General features: G+C 41.6%; 1 protein-coding gene across 1 annotated transcript in view; it reads right to left on the bottom strand.

Annotated features, from left to right (window-relative positions):
- Positions 1–291: 291 nt before the first annotated feature.
- Positions 292–22,645, bottom strand: part of TMEM11 (transmembrane protein 11) — a 35,582-nt gene continuing 13,228 nt past the window's right edge. Inside the window, exon 2 of the mRNA XM_044089385.1 lies at positions 292–1,118. Coding sequence (XP_043945320.1) covers positions 602–1,118 — 517 coding nt within the window. The 3' untranslated portion in view covers positions 292–601. The remainder of the gene's footprint in view (positions 1,119–22,645) is intronic.

Below are 22,645 nucleotides of genomic sequence, written 5' to 3'. Positions count from 1 at the left end.
CTTGAAACCTCAACTCCCTACACATACCTTAAAAATACCTTAAATTGTCCTCATGAAGAAAATGTCCACCCACCCACTCGCCTCAGACAGGTAAGAGATGCACTAAAATGAGGACAACTCCATATTGGGGGGGCAGAAATGTAAATCTTATACAGCAGTTACAAGGATGAAGTTCAATCCCACAAAAGCAACAAACAATTGTGCAACAGTAATAAACCTGGAGTGGGGAGTGTACAGATGCAGAAAATATGTACATCAGTCTGTAAATGTTGAATTAAATCTAAACAGAGATACAACAAAACCAGTAAGTACTTTCTTTAATACTGAAGTCAAATGCTTTTAAAAGGCTTTCAGAATCACTGTTTGCCAACATTTTATTACACAATAAAACCTCCCATAATTTAAACAAATTTGCATCAAACTGCAGTTCCAAAACTTACTGCATGTAAAATTGAATAAAGAAAACCCTGGTGCGTCACAGAAGTTACTTCCAAATTGTACTTAATTTGGCTCTCAAGCCTCCACAGCCCTTAAAAGAAACAAAAACAGTTATGCTTCAAACTAGGCTCTTAGTCTTTTAGTTGTTTTTCTTTTACTTGAATCATACAAAATAAAGTTCATAAATCTTCTTTATACAATATACCAGGGCTGCTAGGGCTACTGTGTTATGGAGTCTCTTTCTGTGAATGTCATCCTTTCTCACAAGGACCACAGGTGTGGAGGAAGTAAGCGTATGCAGGGGCAAACTAGACAGTTTAAAGGTGTCATACTCCACTTGGTACTTGCAGCAGGGGTCAAACTGCCAGGAAATGCCATAGAGAGCTGCGCAAGCCAGGCTTAAGGCTCCAGCAGGCAAGCTGATGTAGCGTGTGTATTCTGCAGGGAGGGCCAGGGGGGTGAGCAAACAGGAAATGCCTGCAAGGACAGCAGTTTTGTGCAGGCAATTTCCAACAGTGATCCAGCGTGCGGTCTCATCTCCAATGCGGGTAGGTTCAATCACAATATACTTGTACTGTGCTTCCAGTGCTTGTTCCAACTTGTACTCAAATTGCTCCTGCGCACTCTCTCCATTGTAGATCTCATGGACAATGTAACACTCAGCCGATGTCAAGGCTATCCTGCCAAAAACAAAACACACATAGGGAGATCACACCGAGCACATGAACCACAAATTCTGAAATGGTAAATGCTACAAATAAAAAGCATACTGGCTACTTTTGTTTAAAGCATCATAAAGGAGTTGTAATACATTTCAAATAAAATAGTAAAATAATTCTGTGAGTTAAGCCAGTTTTACTTGGAAATGTGCTTTAAGAAAGCATACTGGCTACTTTTGTTTAAAGCATCATAAAGGAGTTGTAATACATTTCAAATAAAATACTAAAATAATTCTGTGAGTTAAGCCAGTTTTACTTGGAAATGTGCTTTAAGTCACAAAGCTCTGACTCGTTTTTCTCAGAAGGATAGAACCTGCACCCCCCACACACTCAAAACCCCCCTAGAATTTTATATATGCCAGCTACGCTAAAGCATTCAGAGAGCAGTAGCAGGACCTGCTTAATAAAGCTTAACTTGATACGCAAAAAGAATGCTCATACTAGGGCAGACAAAAAGAGCATACAAGAACTGCTTGAACCCACAAGGATGGGGCAGTAGGAATAAAGGAGGAGAGGCCATTCTAAAACAACGGGTTTAATTATGAACAACACATGGCATACCCAGTGAGAGTCACAAGACTGTACAAAAAAAGAGTGGTCCAGTAGGCAACTCAGGTAGACTTCCTCCTGGGCTACTTTGGCTTCTGCCGTTACATCCTCATTTCTTAGTTTGCCCAACAGTGTGCATCCAGCCACCCATCTCAGCTACTTCACCTCCATCACCTACAGCTTCAACTGCTCTGCTTTCATTTATTTATTTTACATTTAACTGGGTAGAGTCTGGCTGGGCAAGTAGCCCATTTTCAGCGGAGACCTGGAGAGAAAAGCTCCATAACAATAGTACAAATTTTTTTTTTTTAAAAATTACAAATATGCAAAAAAAAAGTTACAGTTGCCAACAATCACAATTTACAAAAAGGGAAAGTAAAAACAGAAAAACATTCAATTTCCTAAGCCTTACTACAGACAGCAATAAGAAACCCATTAGATATACAACTAAAATACACCATTGTGGTATTTTCATTTGGCAGAAATAAGACAAGAAAACAGCAGAAAAGAAGATTAATGGCGTGAGAAACTAGCCAGGATTATTACATGAGCATACCCATTAATGAGCAAGGTAATTCCTTTAGGAGTTTGAACCTATGACTGTTTTTAGGACATTCTGGGGTTCCACTGTTTGGTGACTCTTCTCCTTTAAAGTAATTATGGGACTTTATCCGATGAACTAACGCACAGGTTTCTATACCATTCAGTACTACTGGTTGTACCACTGTTTTGTACACCTTTCTTTTCAAGTTCTCTGGCACTCTTCTAGCATACACTATCCAGACATTGTGCCAGTTGGCTGCATTCCCTCCAATTCTAGCTTTCTTGTCAAGACTACCCTTCTCCTAAATCACCCCTCCCAGACACCTGGATCTATTATAAACCTGTTCTACATTCTCCCCCTCTCGTGGCTCCACACTCCCCGGCTCTCTTCTCCCCCTCTCGTGGCTCCACACTCCCCGGCTCTCTTCTCCCCCTCTCGTGGCTCCACACTCCCCGGCTCTCTTCTCCCCCTCGTTGTGTGTTCTACATTCCCCAGCTCCCTCTCTGTCCGGGCGTTGCGCTCTGCCCCCCTCCCTCTCCGGGCGTTGCGCTCTGCCCCCCCTCCCTCTCCCCCTCTCCGGGCGTTGCGCTCTGCCCCCCTCCCTCTCCCCCTCTCCGGGCGTTGCTCTGCCCCTCCCTCTCCCTCTCCCGGCGTTCTGCTCTGCGCCTCCCTCTCTCTCTCCGGTCGTTGTGTTCTGCCCCTCCCTCTCTCTCTCCGGGCGTTCTGCTCTGCCCCTCCCTCTCTCTCTCGGCGTTCTGCTCTGCCTCCCTCTCTCTCTCCGGGCGTTCTGCTCTGCCCCTCCCTCTCTCTCTCCGGGCGTTCTGCTCTGCCCCTCCCTCTCTCTCTCCGGGCGTTCTGCTCTGCCCCTCTCTCTCCGGGCGTTCTGCTCTGCCCCTCCCTCTCTCTCTCCGGGCGTTCTGCTCTGCCCCTCCCTCTCTCTCTCCGGGCGTTCTGCTCTGCCCCTCCCTCTCTCTCTCCGGGCGTTCTGCTCTGCCCCTCTCTCTCTCTCAGGCGTTCTGCTCTCCCCTCCCTCTCTCGGGCGTTCTGCTCTCCCCCTCCCTCTCTCCGGGCGTTCTGCTCTCCCCCTCCCTCTCTCTCTCCGGGCGTTCTGCTCTCCCCCTCCCTCTCTCCGGGCGTTCTGCTCTCCCCCTCCCTCTCTCCGGGTGTTCTGCTCTCATAGGTTTATACTAGGCTATCTGCCCTAAGGCATTTGTAAGCCTAGCCCAAAGTTTTGTGGCTTATGGCCTCCCCTTATATGAAAAAATACTGTGCCCATTAGTTTGTTGTCCAGCAATGACACAGATGATTCCCGGGGTAAACCTACGATCTCCCACCCACAGGTCAAGATTTCTCTTTAACAGAGCCAGCGAGGTGCTCTGCCTCACATGGACCGGGATTTTATTCCACAGCATAGGGAGTCTGAGTGATAAATCTATCCCTCCAGCACGTCCTATTTATATCCGTGCTAAGGTTTAAGTCGCTTGCTCTAGTGGTTTTGGTGGATTTGGATTTTTTGAGGTGGAGCAGGTCCATTAATTCCGGGTTGGACATGGCCTTGTATGTCAGGCACATGTCACCTCTGAGCAGACCGTATGCGACTGAATAGAGCTGGAGTTTCTTCAATCTGGCAGCATATGACAGATTTTGGAGTCCCTTTATCCTTTTGGTGAGGAACTTTTGGGGTCTCTCCAATTGCTGCAGATGTCGGGTGAGATGCATCCCGAATGGGGCATTGTACTCGATCATTGGTCTGATAAGTGAAGAGTACAGGGGAACAATGACCTCACTAGATCTGGATGCGAATCCCTTCATGATCAGGTGGGCAATGTAGAAGGTCTAACCACTTTAGCAATGTGAGTGTCAAAAGAAAGGCCACTGTCAACCTGGGTCCCCAGGTCCCCGATAACTTCTACTGTGCTTAGTGGATTGCCACCTATATGGTAGCTTGGGGTTACCTTGTTTTTCCCGAAGGGTATGACTATACATTTTTTGGCATTTAACTTCAGGCCATGGCTCTCAGGCCATCCCTTCTGAAGGATATCCGTGTCCGATGCACTTTCCACTATGGCGCCCAGTTTGCAGTCGTCTGCAAACTTTGTCAGCCAAAGTCCCCCCATGTTGGCCTGTACTTCTGAGAAGTAGATGCCGAACAATAGGGGGCCAAGGACCGAGCCCTGTGGGACACCACTTGTGACTAGCTTGGAGTCCGACATAGCGCCAGCAACTCTAACCCTGTGGTTTCTGTCCTTAAGCCAGTTTGCAACCCATCTTGTGACATATGGGTTTACATTTAAGCTGGTAAGTTTTTCTACAATACCCGAGTGGGGTATTGTGTCGAATGCCTTTGCAAGGTCAAGGTAGGCTGTATGGACTGCCTTTCCCTCATCAATGGCCTTGGTGACTGTTTCGAAGAAGTCGACCAAGTTCAAAAGGCATGATCTGCCCTTGACGAAGCCAAACTGGGTCGGGTCCAATGTCTGCAAGTCCCCTATATCTTTGTTTATGAGCTCCATTATGATCCTCTCCATAGCTTTGCAGACTAGACTTAAGCTTATGGGGCGGCAATTACCAGGGTCCGTAGAGGCACCGCCTTTGTGGAGTGGGAACACAGTTGCCGTATGCCACTCCTTGGGCACGTATCCTGTGGTAAGGCTGGGATTAAACAGCTGCCTTATGTGTGGGTTTAATTCCTCATTTAGATCATGTAGCACACAGCTGGGGACACCATCCGGTCCCATTGATGCTGTGTTTTTAGCTTTAGAGAGAGCAGCTTTCACCTGTGCATTTGAGATGTCTGGGAGGCTACACTCCGCTGGGATAGTTATCTCTTCTTTAGGGGGGGGGGGAGAGAGGGGGGTGAAGTTTGCACTGAACCTGTCTGCCAGTATGTTGGCAATGTCTGTGGGTTCAGTGATTTTTGTATCATTTTGGGCTAATTCTGAGCATATCTGGGAGTTTCCACCCAGGTTCCTAACATAGCTGAAAAAGGCCTTATGATTGTCCTTTGAATCCATGGCAATTTTTCTCTCAAAATTGGCCTTAGTTGATTTTATGAGTGCTCGTATTTTTTTTTTTTTACTAATAATGATCAGGGGTGACTTCCCTTTTATGGATTTTGTTCTATGATGTAATAGCCTTCTCCTCTTATTGTAAAGTTTGTTAATGGCTGGGGTCCACCAGACTGGACGTTTGCCCTTTGTGGAAAGAGTCTTGGTTTTATTTGGGATTGCCTGATCCATGCAGTCCTGGAGGTGTTCATAGAAGGCATTTGGAAGGGCTTCCGCAGCTTGGGTTGTGGTTTCCACTGGCTCAGGGGCCTTGAAGGATACCACACCAGTCTTTAGTGTGAAGTTTGCTTTAGAGAAGTTCTTCTCTGTGGTCTTTTTTGTTTGGGGTGGGGGCGGGATGTAGATTTCCAGTGAGATTAGTTTATGATCAGATCTCACCAATGAGGGATATACTTCAGGTGTGGAGCATTTTGTCCCCATGTTTGTGATAATGAGATCTAGTATATTTTCTCCTCTCGTGGGAACAGTGACTAGCTGTTCCATGGCATTTGAATTTATGAACTCCAGGAACCGTTGGGCTAAAAAGTTAGGGCTTGAGTAATGTTCCCAGTCTATATTCGGGTAGTTGAAGTCACCCAATATGATGGTGTTTGGAGATACATTTATACCCTCCATACCCTCCAGTGTCTTCAGGAAGGCTGTGTGGGGTTCCTGAGTTTGAGAGGGTGGCCTGTAGCATGCTACAATTTGTAGAGCAGTTTTGCCTATGGTTAGTTGCACCTGGATGGTTTCCGAAGCTTCGTGCGTTGCCACCAACCTGGAGGTGTGGGTATCCTTTATGAATATGGATACACCCCCTCCTTTTGTGGTGTGGTCCGGGTTTTGGGGCCGGAACGCATGATACGAGATAAAACCTAGTAGTGCCGGGGTGCTCTCAGGAGCCTTGAACCAGGTTTCAGTTACAGCACAGACATCGATATTCTCCATACTGAGAAGGGCCTCGAGTGCGTGCACTTTGAGATTTAGACTTCTGGCATTGAGCAGCATTACCCTCAGTTTCTTCCCATTTTTGTTTTCTAGGGTGGTAGGTTTAGAATTTGAGCCTTTCCTAAAAAAGGCACTATGGGGGTGGCAAGAGCCTTTGCCAATATCCGGAACCCCAGGGGTGACAGGTGCAAGCCATCCCTTGAGAAGCAGCATGGCTTGTCAAGCATGTCATCCCAGGCAGACAGACACTGGATCCCCTTTGAATGACACCAGACATTAAGCCAATTGTTAAAGCTGATCATCTTGTCTCTATATTGTGGCATCATTCTTGGTGAAGGAAGGATACGGCTCAGGCTCAGGGTCATACCTGCCTGGGCTACATAATCAGAGCGCTCCTCTATGTCTCTTTTCATGTAGTCCAGGGAGGTACGTCTCAGGTCGTTCACACCAGCATGGAAAATGACTGTCATATTTGTACTTGCCGTGGAGTGACCCGAGTGCTTGTGTTATGTGGCGGACTCTAGCGCCCGATAGGCAGCTTACTGTGACCCTCTCCTTGTTCAGCCTGGTGAGTGGGATGTCAGTGTGTCTGACTATGGAGTCACCTATGACAAGTATGTTTGGTGTTGTATTTGGCCTTAAGGGCTGTGACTACTTTATACACTGACACTGATTTTGTGGTTTATGTGTTGCTTGTGGGGTGTCTTGAGGTAGCAGTTGTTTGGGTGTCTGCTTTGGAGGCCTCTGCTGTTTAGGTAAATTTTTACTCAGAGCCTCCGAGTATGTCTTTGTGTGTTTGATTCAGTGGTGTGGTAGCATTATGTGAGGCTGGTTTTGTGGTGTGTGTAGTTGCCTTCTCCTCCTGTCTGGTCTTGCAAGTCCTGAGTTGAAAGAGCTCAGCCTCCAGGCTAAATAGCTGCATCTCTCGCAAGTATTTGTGTTATGTGGGAGGAGGAGAGGGTTGTCTGTGTACATGAGGCAATTGTAACATTGCCTCAATATTCCCAGATTCACCAACTGGGCAGGAGAGGACGTCAGCATCTGGCCCTTTGACATGCTAGAAAAATTAAGAAGTTAGGTATGAGACTGAATAAGAGAGGACTTAGTAAGGAAGTGGGTACTCCTGGGGGGGGGGGGGGGTTCGCAAGTGAGGGACTTTGTATAATATAGGAAGTGACAAGTGCTGAGCTTTTTTTTTTTATTTTATTTTTTTTTTTTTGAGAGAAGAAAAAAAAAAAAAAACACACTTTTAGGAACAAGTGCTGCGCTTTTTAGTCGGGATATACTGTTTAGGTTACTAGTAGAGCAGTTCCAAAGGAAAAAATGAAGAACAGACTTTATGGAGCCAGAAAAAGTTTAACCTTGTTAAACCGGCGCTGCCCGATGCTGCTCTAGTGGCAACTCTGCGCTAAAGCGTGCTTTATAGCAAGGGGCTGGAAAAGGTAGGAAATGACCCAAAATGGCCACTTAACTAAAAGTTACTGTCTTAAACCACTCCTCCGAGGGCAAACAGGCAGCTCAGTACTCCCCACTCCCACTGGTGAGTAAAGAAACTTACCCCTGACCAAACAGAAAATGGAGAAGTACAGGAACCAAGACAAAGCCCAGGGATCAGCAAAATCTGATCACTGGAACAAACTAGCCAGGAAAGTTAGGAGAACAATATTTTTTTTTTCAATTTTTTTTTTCACAGACAGAACAGAAAACACAAATGCTTTGCTTTTCAATTAAATGCTATCAAAAGCTAGTACACTTGAGTGTATTAGCCTGTAGTTTAACTTTTAAGCAAACTTAAACTAAGAAGTGCAACCAACAATTTAAGCTTATAAAAAACAGGAAAAACAGGCAATACCACTATAAAATAGACAGAAACAGTCGTCGAATAACACAAATGGTCGAAAAATGCAAGAAAAAATACTTAATCTGGAAAGTTGCTTTTTCTGTCCTCTGCTGCTCTAGGAACTCTGCTGGATACCACGAGGAGCTGTGCTGAGTACCCTCTCCCGGTGTCCCACTCTCCCCCCCTCTTCCCCCTCTCCCGGTGTCCCACTCTCCCCCTCTCTCTCTGGGTGTTCTACTTTCCACACTCTCTCTCTGGGTTTTCTGTTTGAAATAAGACACATATACTGAAATATTTGTATAGAATAGCATGACTTTTTTTGGTAAATAAGAGATTTTAACCAAAACGATCCTGAAGAGTACGGCCAAATAGCGATCAATTAACAGAAGAGAGAAAAAGTGCACAAAGTGAAGGGTAACGCCATTTTCGGACGGACTGCCAAAAAAAAATTAAATCAGAATGAATGAATAAATTAAGAAAAAGTGTAGCAGAAGGGAAACAGATGACTGGTTGTCTGGACCAGGCCAATGTTTTGGATCTTTTATTTTACACAAATACAGGAAGAATTCTGATGCTGCTTCCACTTTGTATATGCACTAAATGGAGAATAAATTAAATGTGTACGCCTATATGTCTGCTAGGAGGAAAACAGTTACAGGATCAAACTGAAATCTGATTACTATGGAATGCATTATGAGGAGGGGATAGTCCAGTTTGATAAAAGGAAAAAAAATTGGGGATGCTACACTTGGCAAGGCACCCGCGGTGGTGGTGCTGCGGTAGCGTTGTCGCCTCACAGCAAGACACTGTGCGGTTCGATTCTCACCTAGAGCGTCTTCTGCGTGGAGATATGCGTGAATGAGCGTACCTTCATTGAAGGTTGTGCGTCAGGGCTGGTAACTCGGCACGTAAAAATCAACTACCAATCATTAGCAGACCGGAGTTCCGCTGTGGCGACCCCTAACCGGGAAAAGCCGAAAGACACAAACACTTGGCAAGGCCTTAACAAATAAAAAATTATGTTCTAGGAGGCCTGGAGCTAAGAATCAATCCAGTTAAGACAGGAGGAGGATTTTACATTTTAGGAGTACCTTTCTATTACAGGAAGTTTTCAATTTTAGAAAATTTTTTTTTTGTGTGGACAAAGCAATATTGTAAAAACTCAACCGACACCCATGGGGACTGGTAGACGCCTGATAGTTTATTAAAAACAGACCCGAGCAATACTGAACCCTACAATATTTGCTTGGTTAGACTTGTTTTCAGGTTGGGGAGAGGGGGAATTTATTCCCATCTTCCTTTTTAAACTCTAAAAACGTAAGGTATGCTTCTGCGGGGGGGGGGGGGGGGCCACGACAGTAAGTGCAGCACATGAAAATTGTAATGTATTTCTTCAATAATTTTTTGCCGGTTGCTTGAGTTCCCGTTAACTGAAAGTTTACTGTAGTTTCAGTTTGAATGTGTTTTGGTTAAGATGTAAGCTGCACTACAAAAGTTGCATTTTCCATTGTTAGGCATTTAAACTTGGGGCATAGTTAATTTCTGAAGCGCTAGAAACAGCCATACCTGCAATATGTTTTCTAGAATACATAGAGCAATAAATTAAATTAAGCCTCCATAAAAGTAGGAATATCATACCAGGATTAAAAAGAGGTAGAATATGAATGCACTTCTTTACCATGTCATTTTCTTAAGCAAATCTTTGTAGAGATTTACACGGCAACCCATCTGCTGACAGACAGCAAAACGAGCAGAAATTTGTAGTTAAAGAAAAATCAGAAATGGAAAATAGAAAATTCTTAAATGTACAATGCGAGTGTTAGGGTCTATATTACAACGAACTTGTAGAAGTTTGAACATTATAGTATCGAATCCTAAAGTCCGAAATAAAAAAAAAACAGCTAAGCCACAGCATATAATTTTTGGGGCTTTGCTATTTCCTCCACTGTGATATGATCTCAGAGTTGGTATATTTAAGTAGGGGGCACATTGGGAGGTGTGGGGGGGGGGTGAAGCCCCCCACTAAGTTTTAATTTTTTTCCTCACGGAACAGCAATTTTTTCCCCTGGGGGGAAAAAATTCACTGTTCTGTGTTTTCGTTATTAATGGGTTTTGGAGTTTAGGGTTCGATATTACAAAGCTTGAACTTGTTACTTCGACGTTGTGATATAGACCCCGAGTGTTAAGTAGATACTCCATCCCCCACATAGACTGAGAAAGTTTGGGGGGAAAAAAATCAAAGTTAAATCGGCATCAAAAAAAGTATGCAGATTTTTTTTTTTTTGCAAAAACAATTTTCATGAAACATCTTTTTGTGGCCTGCATGTAAGTTAAGAATTAAATAAACATCATATGAATGCTACAAGGAAAGATGCGAAAATCTAGAAACCATTGTACAGTTTTATTAAAATGTGAGGAGATTAGAAGGAGCTTCCAAAAACTTAAGTACAAAAGTTGTTTTAATTGTGGACAGCTGATTTACCTACAAATATGCTGTACTATTGTGAGAGAAGTTTAATAATTTACTTAAGAGTATCAATGATCTGGCTTCTAGCATCCCCCAAGCTGTAACCATACAATATGCTGATTCCACTTTAGTCTCCTCAGCCACAAACCTAGCTGAACTTCAAACCCTCACCCAAAATGTCTTTGAGCTTGTAGAAGACTGGTTTTTACAGAGAGGTCTCCTCCTCAATCCCAAAAAGACTAAACTACTCCAACACAAAAATCTACTCCTATCCAATTCGCTATCGTATCTAAAAACGGCACAGTTATATCTCCTGACAACAACCTAACTCTTAGGGGTTACTATTGACCATAGCCTTAACTATGACACTCATTAACACCACTATTAAATCCATAAACAAAAAGCTTGGCTCCCTCTACAAAATAAAGCCCTTCCTCACTACCACAGCCCGCACCCACCTTATCTCTACTCTCTCCTATGCTTCACCTATATTCACTAATGTTTCAAAAACTAACCTGAACAAATTGACTACCTCCTATAATAGTATAGCCAGATTTGCTACCAGTTCCCCATTTAGAACACACCACTGCCTAAAACTTAAAACAACTTGGTTGGCTTGAGCTGCACAATCAGTTCTTAATTCAGCAACTAATTATCACCCCAAAAATCCTTTATTTCCCCGATAAAACACCAGTTCTTACAAATCTTATCAGTCCTTATAAAAATCTTTCTAACCTTCGCTCAGCTCAAAAACTTTTAGTATCCATACATAAATCCAACAATAAAGCAGGGGATTCCTGCTTTATTTTCTATGTATTTTTACTTCTGTGGAGCTTTTCTCCTCGGGCCTCTACTGAAAATGGAAATATCTCCAGCTAGACTAGCCCGGTCAACAAATGTAGAATAAAATAAATAAAATAAATTCCCTTTTCTCCTATATAGTGGGGAAAACCTGGAACCTACCTTCCTGATTAACTCAATAAGATCTCCTCTACTTCACTTTTCAAAAAGAAACAAACTTCATCTTACCAACCACTGGCTCTGTCCCTGCAGCAACCCTGACTAAATACTCTATCCACCCATTACTTCACCATCTGACTCTTCCTTAGTTATTCCACCCTTTATTTTTTCATTTTTTAAACCTCATTCTACATGAAAGTTGGGCCTACTTCACCCAGCTACACTTAATAGATTTCCGCCTGCTTCCTGCTCTTCTGAAAGCTTTCCACACTTTCTCTTTTTCCTCTTTATATTCTCCTCCTCCTTTAATAGTCTCCTTCCACTCCTTACCTAGACCTATTCTATATTTCCCCCCCCTTCCTACTTGCTACTCAAAAAAAATATATATATTTTCTTTTCAATCCTAGTGATATTTTATCTGGGTTAGCTTATCTACTCTATAATGTAGATGTTAACGAACCTAAATGCCTTGTAACTGTAATTTGTTTAAATTATTTGTTCTTTTGGAGCTTTTCTCCCCAGGCCTCTACTGAAAATGCACATATATCCAGCTAGACTAGCCCGGTCAACAAATGTTAAATAAATAATAATCATACTGTACAGGATGTTTATATTCCAGAAAAGTTGGGTAATGTGATGTACAAAAAGTTATTGTACAAGTTATGGAATATTGTGAGCCAACATTTTTATTAATAAATATTGCAGTTTGTAATATAAAAAGGATGATAGGGTTACAATTGGGACCAAATTACTAGGCGTTCAAAACATGGATGCCAAGAAATTCGTCCAAACAGCAAAACTCTTGGGAGTAAATCTTGGCATCCATGTTGGTAACATAATTGGTTATGATGGGCAAGACCCAATGATAACTCTTTGTATTGCATGGAGTTTTATCTACTCCATGTACTACCAGTTAGAAAAAAAAAAAGCATCAAGTGTTTTAACAGCTTGAAAACTCCACCCTAGAACTTAAAAAAAAATCTGTTTTTTTTTCACTGTTTCCTGACCTATTTTAACACTTCAAAAAGTCACTCCAAGTGCTTTATTTGTAATTATATCCTGTTTTCCACAATATGGCTACCAATGGGCTTGATGTATCAATGAGATCTTGTTCTCCCTCAACCCTCTTTCCCATAATGGTTTGTATGACTCATGCCAGACATAAGGATTGTATGACTCATGCCAGACATAAGGAAGTAACTGAATTCACACGCCATTGGCATACAACAAGATTTGTGAGAGTCACTTATCTTTACCTTCTGTAAAAGGACTGCTGCTTTTCTGTCTCTAATCACTCATTTGTGTTTGGCTCAGACCTTGTTTTACACTATACTTAGACGATATACAGCTACAGCCAGAAAAGCGGCTAAATTGCAGGCCTTTGTTCAGGGTTTTCTTTTTTAGTTCAAGAGGAACTGACAGTTCCCTCCCCCGACACTACTGCAGAGGTGTTAAAACTGTCACTGCATTAAGACCCTTGCAATACTGCAGAGGTGTTAAAACAGTCACTGCATTAAGACCCTTGCAAAATCAGTTCCTCTTGGACTACAAAAGAAAACCCTGAACAAAGGCCAGCAATTTAGTTACTTTTCTGGTTGTGCAACTTAATATGGACAGACAATACAGATGGCAGAGCGTTTAAAACTACTGTACTGGAACAAGTACATTTTAAAGGACATAAGTAACATTCACATTTTTCTACCAGGTTAAACATTTATCGAGATGCTCTAACCAGATTATCACATGGTAAAATACATTACTCGGAAGTAATACAGGCTTAATAGGAAAACTGGCTGGAGGCTTTTAAATTAGTTTTCATTAAATTGGAAATCAAGGCAGCAGGACTCCCATATTTAAGCTTGGTTCTGTAGTTCTTTTCCTACTCTGTAAAAGTTTTTACCTAGAGTCAAGTTTTAAAAGTTTTTTTGAACTACTTAAGAGATAGATAAATACACATTTATATAAAACACACCACGTTAACACGTTCAGTTAGACATACATCACATATTTCCTCATACAATCAATCCACATAAAAATCAATTCCTGCAAAACACTATTCTGCATGTACTGCTCACACAATTTCCATCCACAAGTAATTCGTTCCAACCCTTTTCTAAAGATCCCACTTTCAGTTCTTTTACCTCTGTTACTTCAAATAGTTTTAGACAGACTTCCATTTTCCAGTTAATTGTTTTTTTTTTTTTTTGGCAGCCACCGTAATTAAACAAGGCCTTACTATGTCTAGGCAATTCAGATCTGTATCCCCATTCAGAAAATCATTTCCTTAGTTACACCCATTGGCTCATTCAATATTCGAGAGTACTCTTAAGGATTTTTTTTATTTTTACAGTCTATAGGCTCATACTCCTAAAACATCCATTTCCAGTTATGTCTTTCTTCCCCATAACACACATCCAACATTTGTCTGCTTGGGGTATAAAACTACCTATACAGACACCTCCAAGCAAAAATGCTAAATCTTCTAGATTTTGTTGCATATTTGGGAACCATACATGTTCTCCCATTATTTCCTTGTGAATTGCTTCTCCAATCTCTTCCCAATCTTTGTAGTTATTGTTCCTTTAACAGCAGCTTCTGTTCTGGATTCAACTAAAACTATCAGATCAAGTCTTTCACTTAGGATTCCCCTATCCTTTTGCCTACTCTGGCATCAATCCCAAATAGGAAGCAAGTCTTTAGCCTGCAGTCCAAACATTTTCTTGGCTTCTTCCTACTCTACCTTTCCCTCTCCAGTTACTCTCAATAACTTGGTTCCTTTGCCAGTTTTCTCCAGTAAATTTCAGGCCCCTCTTGCCTATTTCTCTTTAACCCTAATTGCAATCACCCCAATTAGCAGGCCCTCCTGTTTCCATTCTCTTGGTGGCTTGCTTCTTAGAATATTCATCAAAAGTAGAAAGTCTGTATGGCTGTTATACTCCATCAGGATCTTCATATCCAAAATCCCACTCTATCCTGGTTTCTTGAATTTCTCCCTGCTTCATTATCTCTTTTTCAGCTTGTGTTATGTATACGAGCCTCAACTATGTAGCTCTAAAGTATCCCTTCAAATCAAGTAAACTTAAAGCACCTTATTCTATTGTAAAATAAACGTAGCCCCATTGACTCTTGCCTTCTTCTACTCCCAGTTTCTATTGTAAAATAAACTTAGCCCCATTGATTCTTGCCTTCTTCTACTCCCAGTTACAATCCTTCAACGGTCGACAACTTCTCCTCTGGCTGACAATTAATATGCCTGACCTGTACATAAAACTAACAAGAAACATTTTCACTGCTTGCATCTTAAGAGCTTCAAGCTTCTCCGAATTTGTATTCCCTTTTGTTTAGTCTCTTCCCACACATCTTTGCCATAACAATCCTTTTTAATTCCAACTCCCAAGTACGTTGTTTTATCATGTCCCCATAAATACAGGCATTGCTGAACAAATTCATATATGGGTACATAGTATACAGCTATAGGCTTTATCTTCCTTAGTTTTTATATCCCGAAAAAGAAACGTCTCAATGTTCCACAGCACTGAGAGGTCCTTTTCGGATTTTAACAGGTACAAAATATAATCTGCAAATAAAACTAAACTTTTCTTGATAACCATACCAATTATATTCCCGAATTTGAATCCCTTATTTTCTTTGCCAGTAGCTAAACATACAATGCTAATAACAGAGAATAAAGGCCACTCATGCCTGGTTCCTCTGTTCAGGCACAATCAGAAAGGACCCCCCCCCTCCACTTTAAAATTCCCATCTTACTCTGCTGAATGCTTTCTCTGTATTTTCTTACATTCTGCTTCCCTCTGATCGTCACTTTTCTACTAACGTTGTAGAATAATTGCTTCCCATCCACAAAGCCACAATAATCCATATCCATCAATTTTGGCAACATCTTTGCCATTCTTTTAGCTATTAGAGATGAACACTTTATAATCATGACTTGAAAGGCCTATATGATGATGGCTCCAATGGGTCTTTACCATCTTTAGGTATTACAGCCACCACAGCTTTCTTCCAGGATGTTGGTGCTTTCTCTCCTTTTAAAATACTGTTAGGTAAAACCTTCCAGACCTTTATCACTTCCTTCCCTCCTAGCTTCCAAACATCCACAAGAATACCATCTATTCCTGGAGATTTTCCAGCAGACTGATTAAACATCACTGTTTCTATCTCATCTTCTATAAATATTTCCATTTGTGCTTTTTCTTGATTTCCATATTTCTCTGCTTTATACACACTTTCATAACATTTCTGAAACATGTTGACAAAGTTGTTCTGCTAGACGTTTTTGTGTTCTGGAGTTATAGTAAAAAAGAAAAAAAAAAAAAAGCCTTTCTAAACTCGCGCATATTATCCAGATCCATCCAGCCACAACCCCTTTTCCCAATTTGCATATGGGGTAGGGGTGTCGCTTCAACAGTGACAATGTAGGGCCAAGGTTTACACTACCAGGTGGCTAGTCTTGCCACGGTACTTCCACATCACATATACAAAGTGTCCAATCCACCATACATCTTTGGAATGTAGGAGGAAACTCACATGAATACAGGGAGGATATGCAGAATCCGCACATTATCCAGATACTCTGCCTGCAAGACTTACTGCAATCACAACAGAAGTATCGTTAGAATCTTTCTTCCCTTTACTATGGATGAGGTACTGTCAGACTAGATGAGGGTTAGCAAAACTTGTTATGCACGAGACAAGCAACGGTACTGATAAAAGCATCTTATGCCTTGTATTAAAACATTAAGTTTATTTCACAATACAGCTCTACAGAGCATTACACTATGACATGCTATTTCATCTTTCTAGACCGCCTTACTCATCGTAAGGCCAACCTGCCTCATCACAGATCATCCCCATTAGTGATCACCCATCTTCAAAACTTCACCTAATGTCCATCTTTCTACAAGGACTTGTGAAATGTGCTGCAGCACCCCTAGCTTTCTTGGCCATTCTGACATTAACTTTACGCTAGTTTTGTCTTATGACTAGGAAGCACTTCTCAAAGATAACACCATTTGAAACTCCCTGCTTATGCAACTAAGCATCAATATCCAGCTCATATTCTTTAAAGACTGATCACTGAAATAAATGCACCTCTACTGTCATCAACATCTGCTGATAGCACCAAGAATAACTTATGTGCATTACAGCTTGCTATTTTAAGGGTAAAAAAAAAAATTATACCATAAGCAAATGGTGAACATGCCTCCACTAACCATAATGTATTATTAGCTTCCTATGCTATTTTCATAGTTCATTTACCATATTTGATGGACCATTTTATACTTACGACTTTCACTTTTCGTAAACTATGTACTTCTGCCTACTCAACAGTAACTATGATCCTTAGAACTACAAGACTATTACAATGAATGTGGGAGAATACTAAGTGAGAGGGTGCAGTACAACCCCAAAGTTAGTCAATATTGTACTGGGGTTTTAGGGACATGTTTCCCACACCAAGGGGTGCAGGGGATTTGCACCCCTTATGTTCTAAAAACTGAGCAGCAACTTTTACATTGTTTTACTGCTGCATTTAAAGCCCCCCCACCCAAAAAAAAAACTTGAAACTAAGATAAGGAGCTCTTTGACTTATAATAGAACCTTTTTTTTCAAAATGTCCTCTATTACAGCGGTCCTCAACCACTGGGCCGCAGACGGGTACCAGGCCATCAGGTAAGTGAAAGCCTGTACGAGTGCGTTTGTCTCTCTGCATGTGTGAGTGAACGCGTGCATGAAAGCAAAAGAATGTGTGTGTGTGTGTGTGTGTGTGAGAGAGAGAGAGAGAGAGAGATCGTACGACAGAGCGATGTGTGAATGAATGCAGGTATGAATGAGGACGTGACTGTGTGTTTGATAGGGACAGAGTAAGAGTGATGTGCGAGTGAATGCAGATATGAATTAGGGAGCGACTTGTGAGAGAGATCGGAAAAGAGCGACAGCAATGTGCGCGAGTGAATGCATGCATGAAAGCAGGAGAGACTGTGTGTGCAGTATGGATGAAAGGTACACAAAACCTCATTGCTGCTGCCTCCAGCGATCACTCGTCCCCTCTCTGTCACACATACAAAACCTCTCATACTCTTAGTAGTACAAAAAATCTGGACAAAGCCTAACAGAACGGGGGGAAATATAGGGACAGATTTTAATTGCTCTTATAACCATAGAGAATTGCTAGAACAGGATTTGTCTTATGCATTTTTCTGAAGGATATGAGGTCTGAAATACAAATGTCTATCATTACTTAAGGACTTCAGTCCTTAGATCATCCCAGTGATTTGCCAAAAAAATCACAAAGGTTATGAGGATCAAACCTAAACTCAGAGGGAAAAATCTGGACATTCTGCGAAAATCTGTACAGTTGAAAGGTACGAATACCTCTCAGCACCTTAACTTAGATCAAAAAATCTGGACAAAGCCAAAAATAATGGGGGGGGGGGCAAAGGCCCAAAATTGGGGCCCTTTTAAGTACTGCTCTTACAAACTTCGAATTTTGACAAATACAGGTTCTGCATTAGCATGAATTTTCTGAAGAGTATGACATATTGTGTCATTATTTTCTGACTTCAGCCTCGATCTACCAGAAAACATTTTTATGAGAAAAAGCCTATAAATGAGGCAAAAAGCTGGACATTCTGTGAGATCTGTACAGTTGAGAGGTATGCTAAACAAAGCCAAACAATAATAGGGACAGATTTTAAATATTGCTCTTATAAAACATAAGATCAGTAATGTTGCCATTAGGTTTTCTTACCTCTCAACCATAGTAGATCAATGTTATGCTGTTAAGCAGAATGTACACTTTTTTGGCAATTACTGCTAACTGTCTTTTTATTGTACTTTGGAGCTTTTCTCCCTGGGTCTGGCCTCCTCATTAAACAAAGGTCAAATAAATAAACATCTACTTTATTATGCGTGCAGCAAGATGGCCAGTCCATGGAAAATTGTCTTACACCGATACCGGTCATTGGTTCACAAAAGGTTGGGGACCACTGCTCTATTACGTCCAATTATGCCACAAGTTATTTGCTTTATACCTTGTTTGCTCCCAAGATTTTACTGAACGAGTTACAATTTGGAATTCCTGAAACACAGTAAGCCATCTTGACAAAGCACCTATAAAACTTAAATTTGTGTCTTACACATGGTACAGCATAATGTTAAGAAAACAGTCACAAATGGCAAATACATTAACAGAGAACACTAATAGGGGTAATTCTATTCTGTGTTGCAGCCAAGGCAATGAAAATAGAATTCCATACAAACCTACAGATCTACAAAAGAGCACAGACAATGAATAATGAAAAATGTTTTTTTTCTGCCAAAAATTGTACACATTACTCTGTTAACATATCTGCTACAAAGTTTTAAACACAAGGGGGAACACTGGGAGATTGAAAAAGGGAGATGGGTGCATGATAGTTTTTGCCTACCTGACTTGGTAATATTTTGCCAAGAGTATGGCAGCAAGCTAGAGTACACTATCCAAAGCTGCAAAAGAAATGCTGTTTACAAATGACTAAGGGTATGCACAGAGAAATAAGAGCTGGAACAGCTGTAGAGCTACAAGCTACAGCAATTGGACAGACTTCGCTCTTAATAATGAAATCTCCCAATGGATTAACATACAATGGTTATGCAGACAATACCCAAATCTAAGCCTCTTTCCCTAAAAGTCAGACATGGATGCCAATCCTTAGCTGACCATCTTTAAGACATACACTTGTAGCTTGAACTAGTTGAAACTAAACACTTCCATGACTGAAGCCATGATTGTTCAGGTTACACTGACTGTCCCCCTCACTTCCAAATGATATTCGTTACGAGAAGAAACAGTTTACTGAAAAAATGCTTGTTAATCTTGCCATAAGATTACATCTGATATTATGGGTCCGAAGTGTCAGCTGTTAAACACTCATGTTTCTGTACAACATTTAAGATAAAGCACCTTCTATCTCAGGTGGTGCGGCAGTCAGCATTGTCGCCTTACAGCAAGAGGTTCACCAGTTCGATTCTCGGCTGGAGTGCCTTCGGTGCGAGTCTGCATGTCCTCCCCGCGGTCGAGTCACTTACAGACATGCAGGTAGGTGCGTGCGTGAATGGGTGTGCCTTCTTTGAAGGTTAGGCATCGGGCTGGCACCTTAGCACTGTAAAAATCCACCGCCAATCAGACTGGAGTTCTGCTGTGGCGACCCCTGACCGGCAAAAGCCGAAAGACATTAGAATCTCAGACAGTCCATTTAGAAATGGTTCATGCAGTAGTCTCCCACAGGCTGGATTACAGCAGTGCCCTTTACCGTGGGCTTCCCAACAATTAATTTTATTGCCTAGAGCCGATGCAGAACTCTGCTGTAAGATTACTACCTGGTACTTTTGAACATTAAACACATTTCTCCTACTCCATGCACTGGCTACCAGTTTGGTATTTCAGTCCCTTCATGACTGAAGTCTCCCCAAAACAGTTAGTGCTGCTATATACCCGAATTACAATTCTACACTTGGCTACTTAGTGGCTGCTAGCAGTCCCATGGGGGCATCTTGAGACCTCAACTGTGAGACCATTTGCCTATCAAGCAAGCATCCCCTTCTGTAGAACTACCTCTTAACTGAAGAAATTTTTCAAACTTTCCAAATGTTTGCTCTGTAGTTGAAATTTTCTGGAAATTATTGGGGATCGTTACTAAATGAATGACCTTTTTTTCAGACTTCATATCCTTCAGAAAATACATGCTAACTCAAAACCTGTTGTTATAGTAACTTTTAAGTTTAATAGCAATAATAAAAAACTATTCATTCCTAATTATGGGTCTTCAACCCCCACCCCTTATTTTTAGCTTTGTCCAGATTTCTTGCACTAAGAGATCAAGAGGTATGCCTACTACATCAATGAATTTGGAAGTGCACAAAGTTGGTTGGCTTCTGTAGATTACTAAAAACAGGCTTCTATTTTCAGAGAGATCAGGAATAGAAAAATAGAATTAAGACTTGGGAAGGAAATGGAATCAATACTGAGAGGAACCTGGGGAGTGGGGGGTGGGTGGGCAGGTAGCCCTTAGAACACAGTATTTTGAAACACACCAAAGACCAAAAAAACACTAGTGGCAAGTTAAGGCAACAAAAAGCTAACAGACCACCAAACCAAGTAGCCAACTAGATCTCCTAATGAGACTGCAGACATATGTAGGGACTTTTAGGGAGCAGTACACCCCAGGAGGACTGGCAATTGGAAATAGCAGGAGTTTTTTTTTTTTTTTTTTTTTTTTTGAAGGCTTGAAGATCCCTAGAATTAAATTTACTAACTATTTTATTTAACATTTGTTTACCAGGAAAGTCCAACTTGGAATGAGCCAATTTTCAGCAGAGGCCCGGGGAGAAATGCTCCAGACATGTCTTTGTAACACGGGACGAATCCACAGCACCTGGAGAAAACCCACACAAATGCAAGGAGAACATGCAGACACTGCAGAGAAAGCACCCCAGCTGAGAATCAAACCGGAGAACCTCGTACTGTAAGGAGACATGGGGAACTACTGCACCAGCCAATTTCAGATGGACATGCCCAGGACTTATTAAATCACATTATGGGAAAAATGCAATAGTGTCTCTGATACTGAACAAAGTAGACAACCAACCAATCTTAATTTTTACTACCAAATCTCAGAACTCAATCAAGTTTATAAAGGTATTTACAGATATTCCTGCACACAGGCACGAATTCTCCAGTGGACATGGATCAGTCTGCCTTTATGAAGAGTCAGCAAACATTTAACATATTAAAGACACATTTGAGGAGGGGAATATGCCCTTAATTATGGTAAGCCTTGATCCTATCAAATGCTTTCTCAGCATCCACTGGGAAAATATCTGCATGGTTTCCCCACCACTGTTTAGCAAAGTTTTACAAGAAATCTAGGAGTGCTCCAATGCAGTTTTAAAAATTAATGGCAGAACAACCCACAGCTTCTCAATATGAGGGTGGTGACTAGACAGGACTGCCCCATTCCCTCATTGTTTGCTTTGTATTTGGAGCCTCTATTCTCTGTGCCAAAGTAGCCTCCCATTAGGGGCTAGGAATGATGTGGAGGCGACAAAGAAAAGTTGGCTTTATTCACAGATAAACCCAGGACAGGACATTCCATTATTGTTCAATATTATACAAAAGGCTTGCAACACTGTCCGGGTAAAAGATAAATTTAGATTAAGTGGCAAGTGTGAATGCCTACATCTTAATTAGTGACTTCCCACAATTGTTGGGCCATTAGAGAAGGAGATATCTGGGAATTTGGATCAGACTGTGCAAGCAGAAAAAAAGTTTATAACCTCTTTGACGGCCTCTTTCAATCAAGTGTTAATTTTTGATCCAGGCAAGGACTTCTAGGCACAAACAAAAAGGAAATAAAGCAATATATTCGAGGAGACAAGGGACCCAGAGTATACTGGCAAACAATGGTTCTCCTGCAGGGGGAGGGAGGGCAGACTGTTCCCTACTTCACCTACAGGTTACAGAACTGCCCAACTATGCTTAGTACACTACATACAAAATGACACTTATGATTCCAAGTTGAAAAAGATGATTTAAACCTGTCAGGGTTTACTCACTTGGGAAGCAGAACTGAAACTTGGTCCCAGGCAGTGAAGGAAGAGTATTGTAAGAAATATCTACAATTCATTTATAAAAACTTGCAGGAAGTACCAAGCATGAAAGAATATAGATACTGGAAGTCTGAACTGGCTGACAGGCCTCATGAAGTAGGACATGGGTGAATAAGTACCAGTCATTTTAAACTGGTGCAAGAAAAGAAAAATAACTTTTAGTACCTGAAGCAAATGGGCAGGGGGGCAGAGAACCACCTCCCAATTTCACACTCCTCAAAACAGAGGTGGAATCCTTCAAAAGCCCACGGGCCTGTGGAAAATACGGCCCAGACCACAGAATCCTTTATAAACGCAATCTATGAACACCATGCAATCCCAAATAAAACCAAGACCCAATCCTCCAAAGGCAGACACCCTGTCTGGTGGACCCCAGCCATAAACAAACTATACAATAGAAGGAGGAAGCTACTACATGAGAGAGCACAATCCCAAAAAGGAAAGGTATCTCTGATCAGTATT

Source organism: Protopterus annectens, chromosome 12.part0 (genome assembly GCF_019279795.1).
Source record: "Protopterus annectens isolate FY-2018-M chromosome 12.part0, PAN1.0, whole genome shotgun sequence".
Taxonomy (NCBI): Eukaryota; Metazoa; Chordata; order Ceratodontiformes; family Protopteridae; genus Protopterus; species Protopterus annectens.
This window is presented reverse-complemented; position numbering and strand designations above follow the sequence as displayed.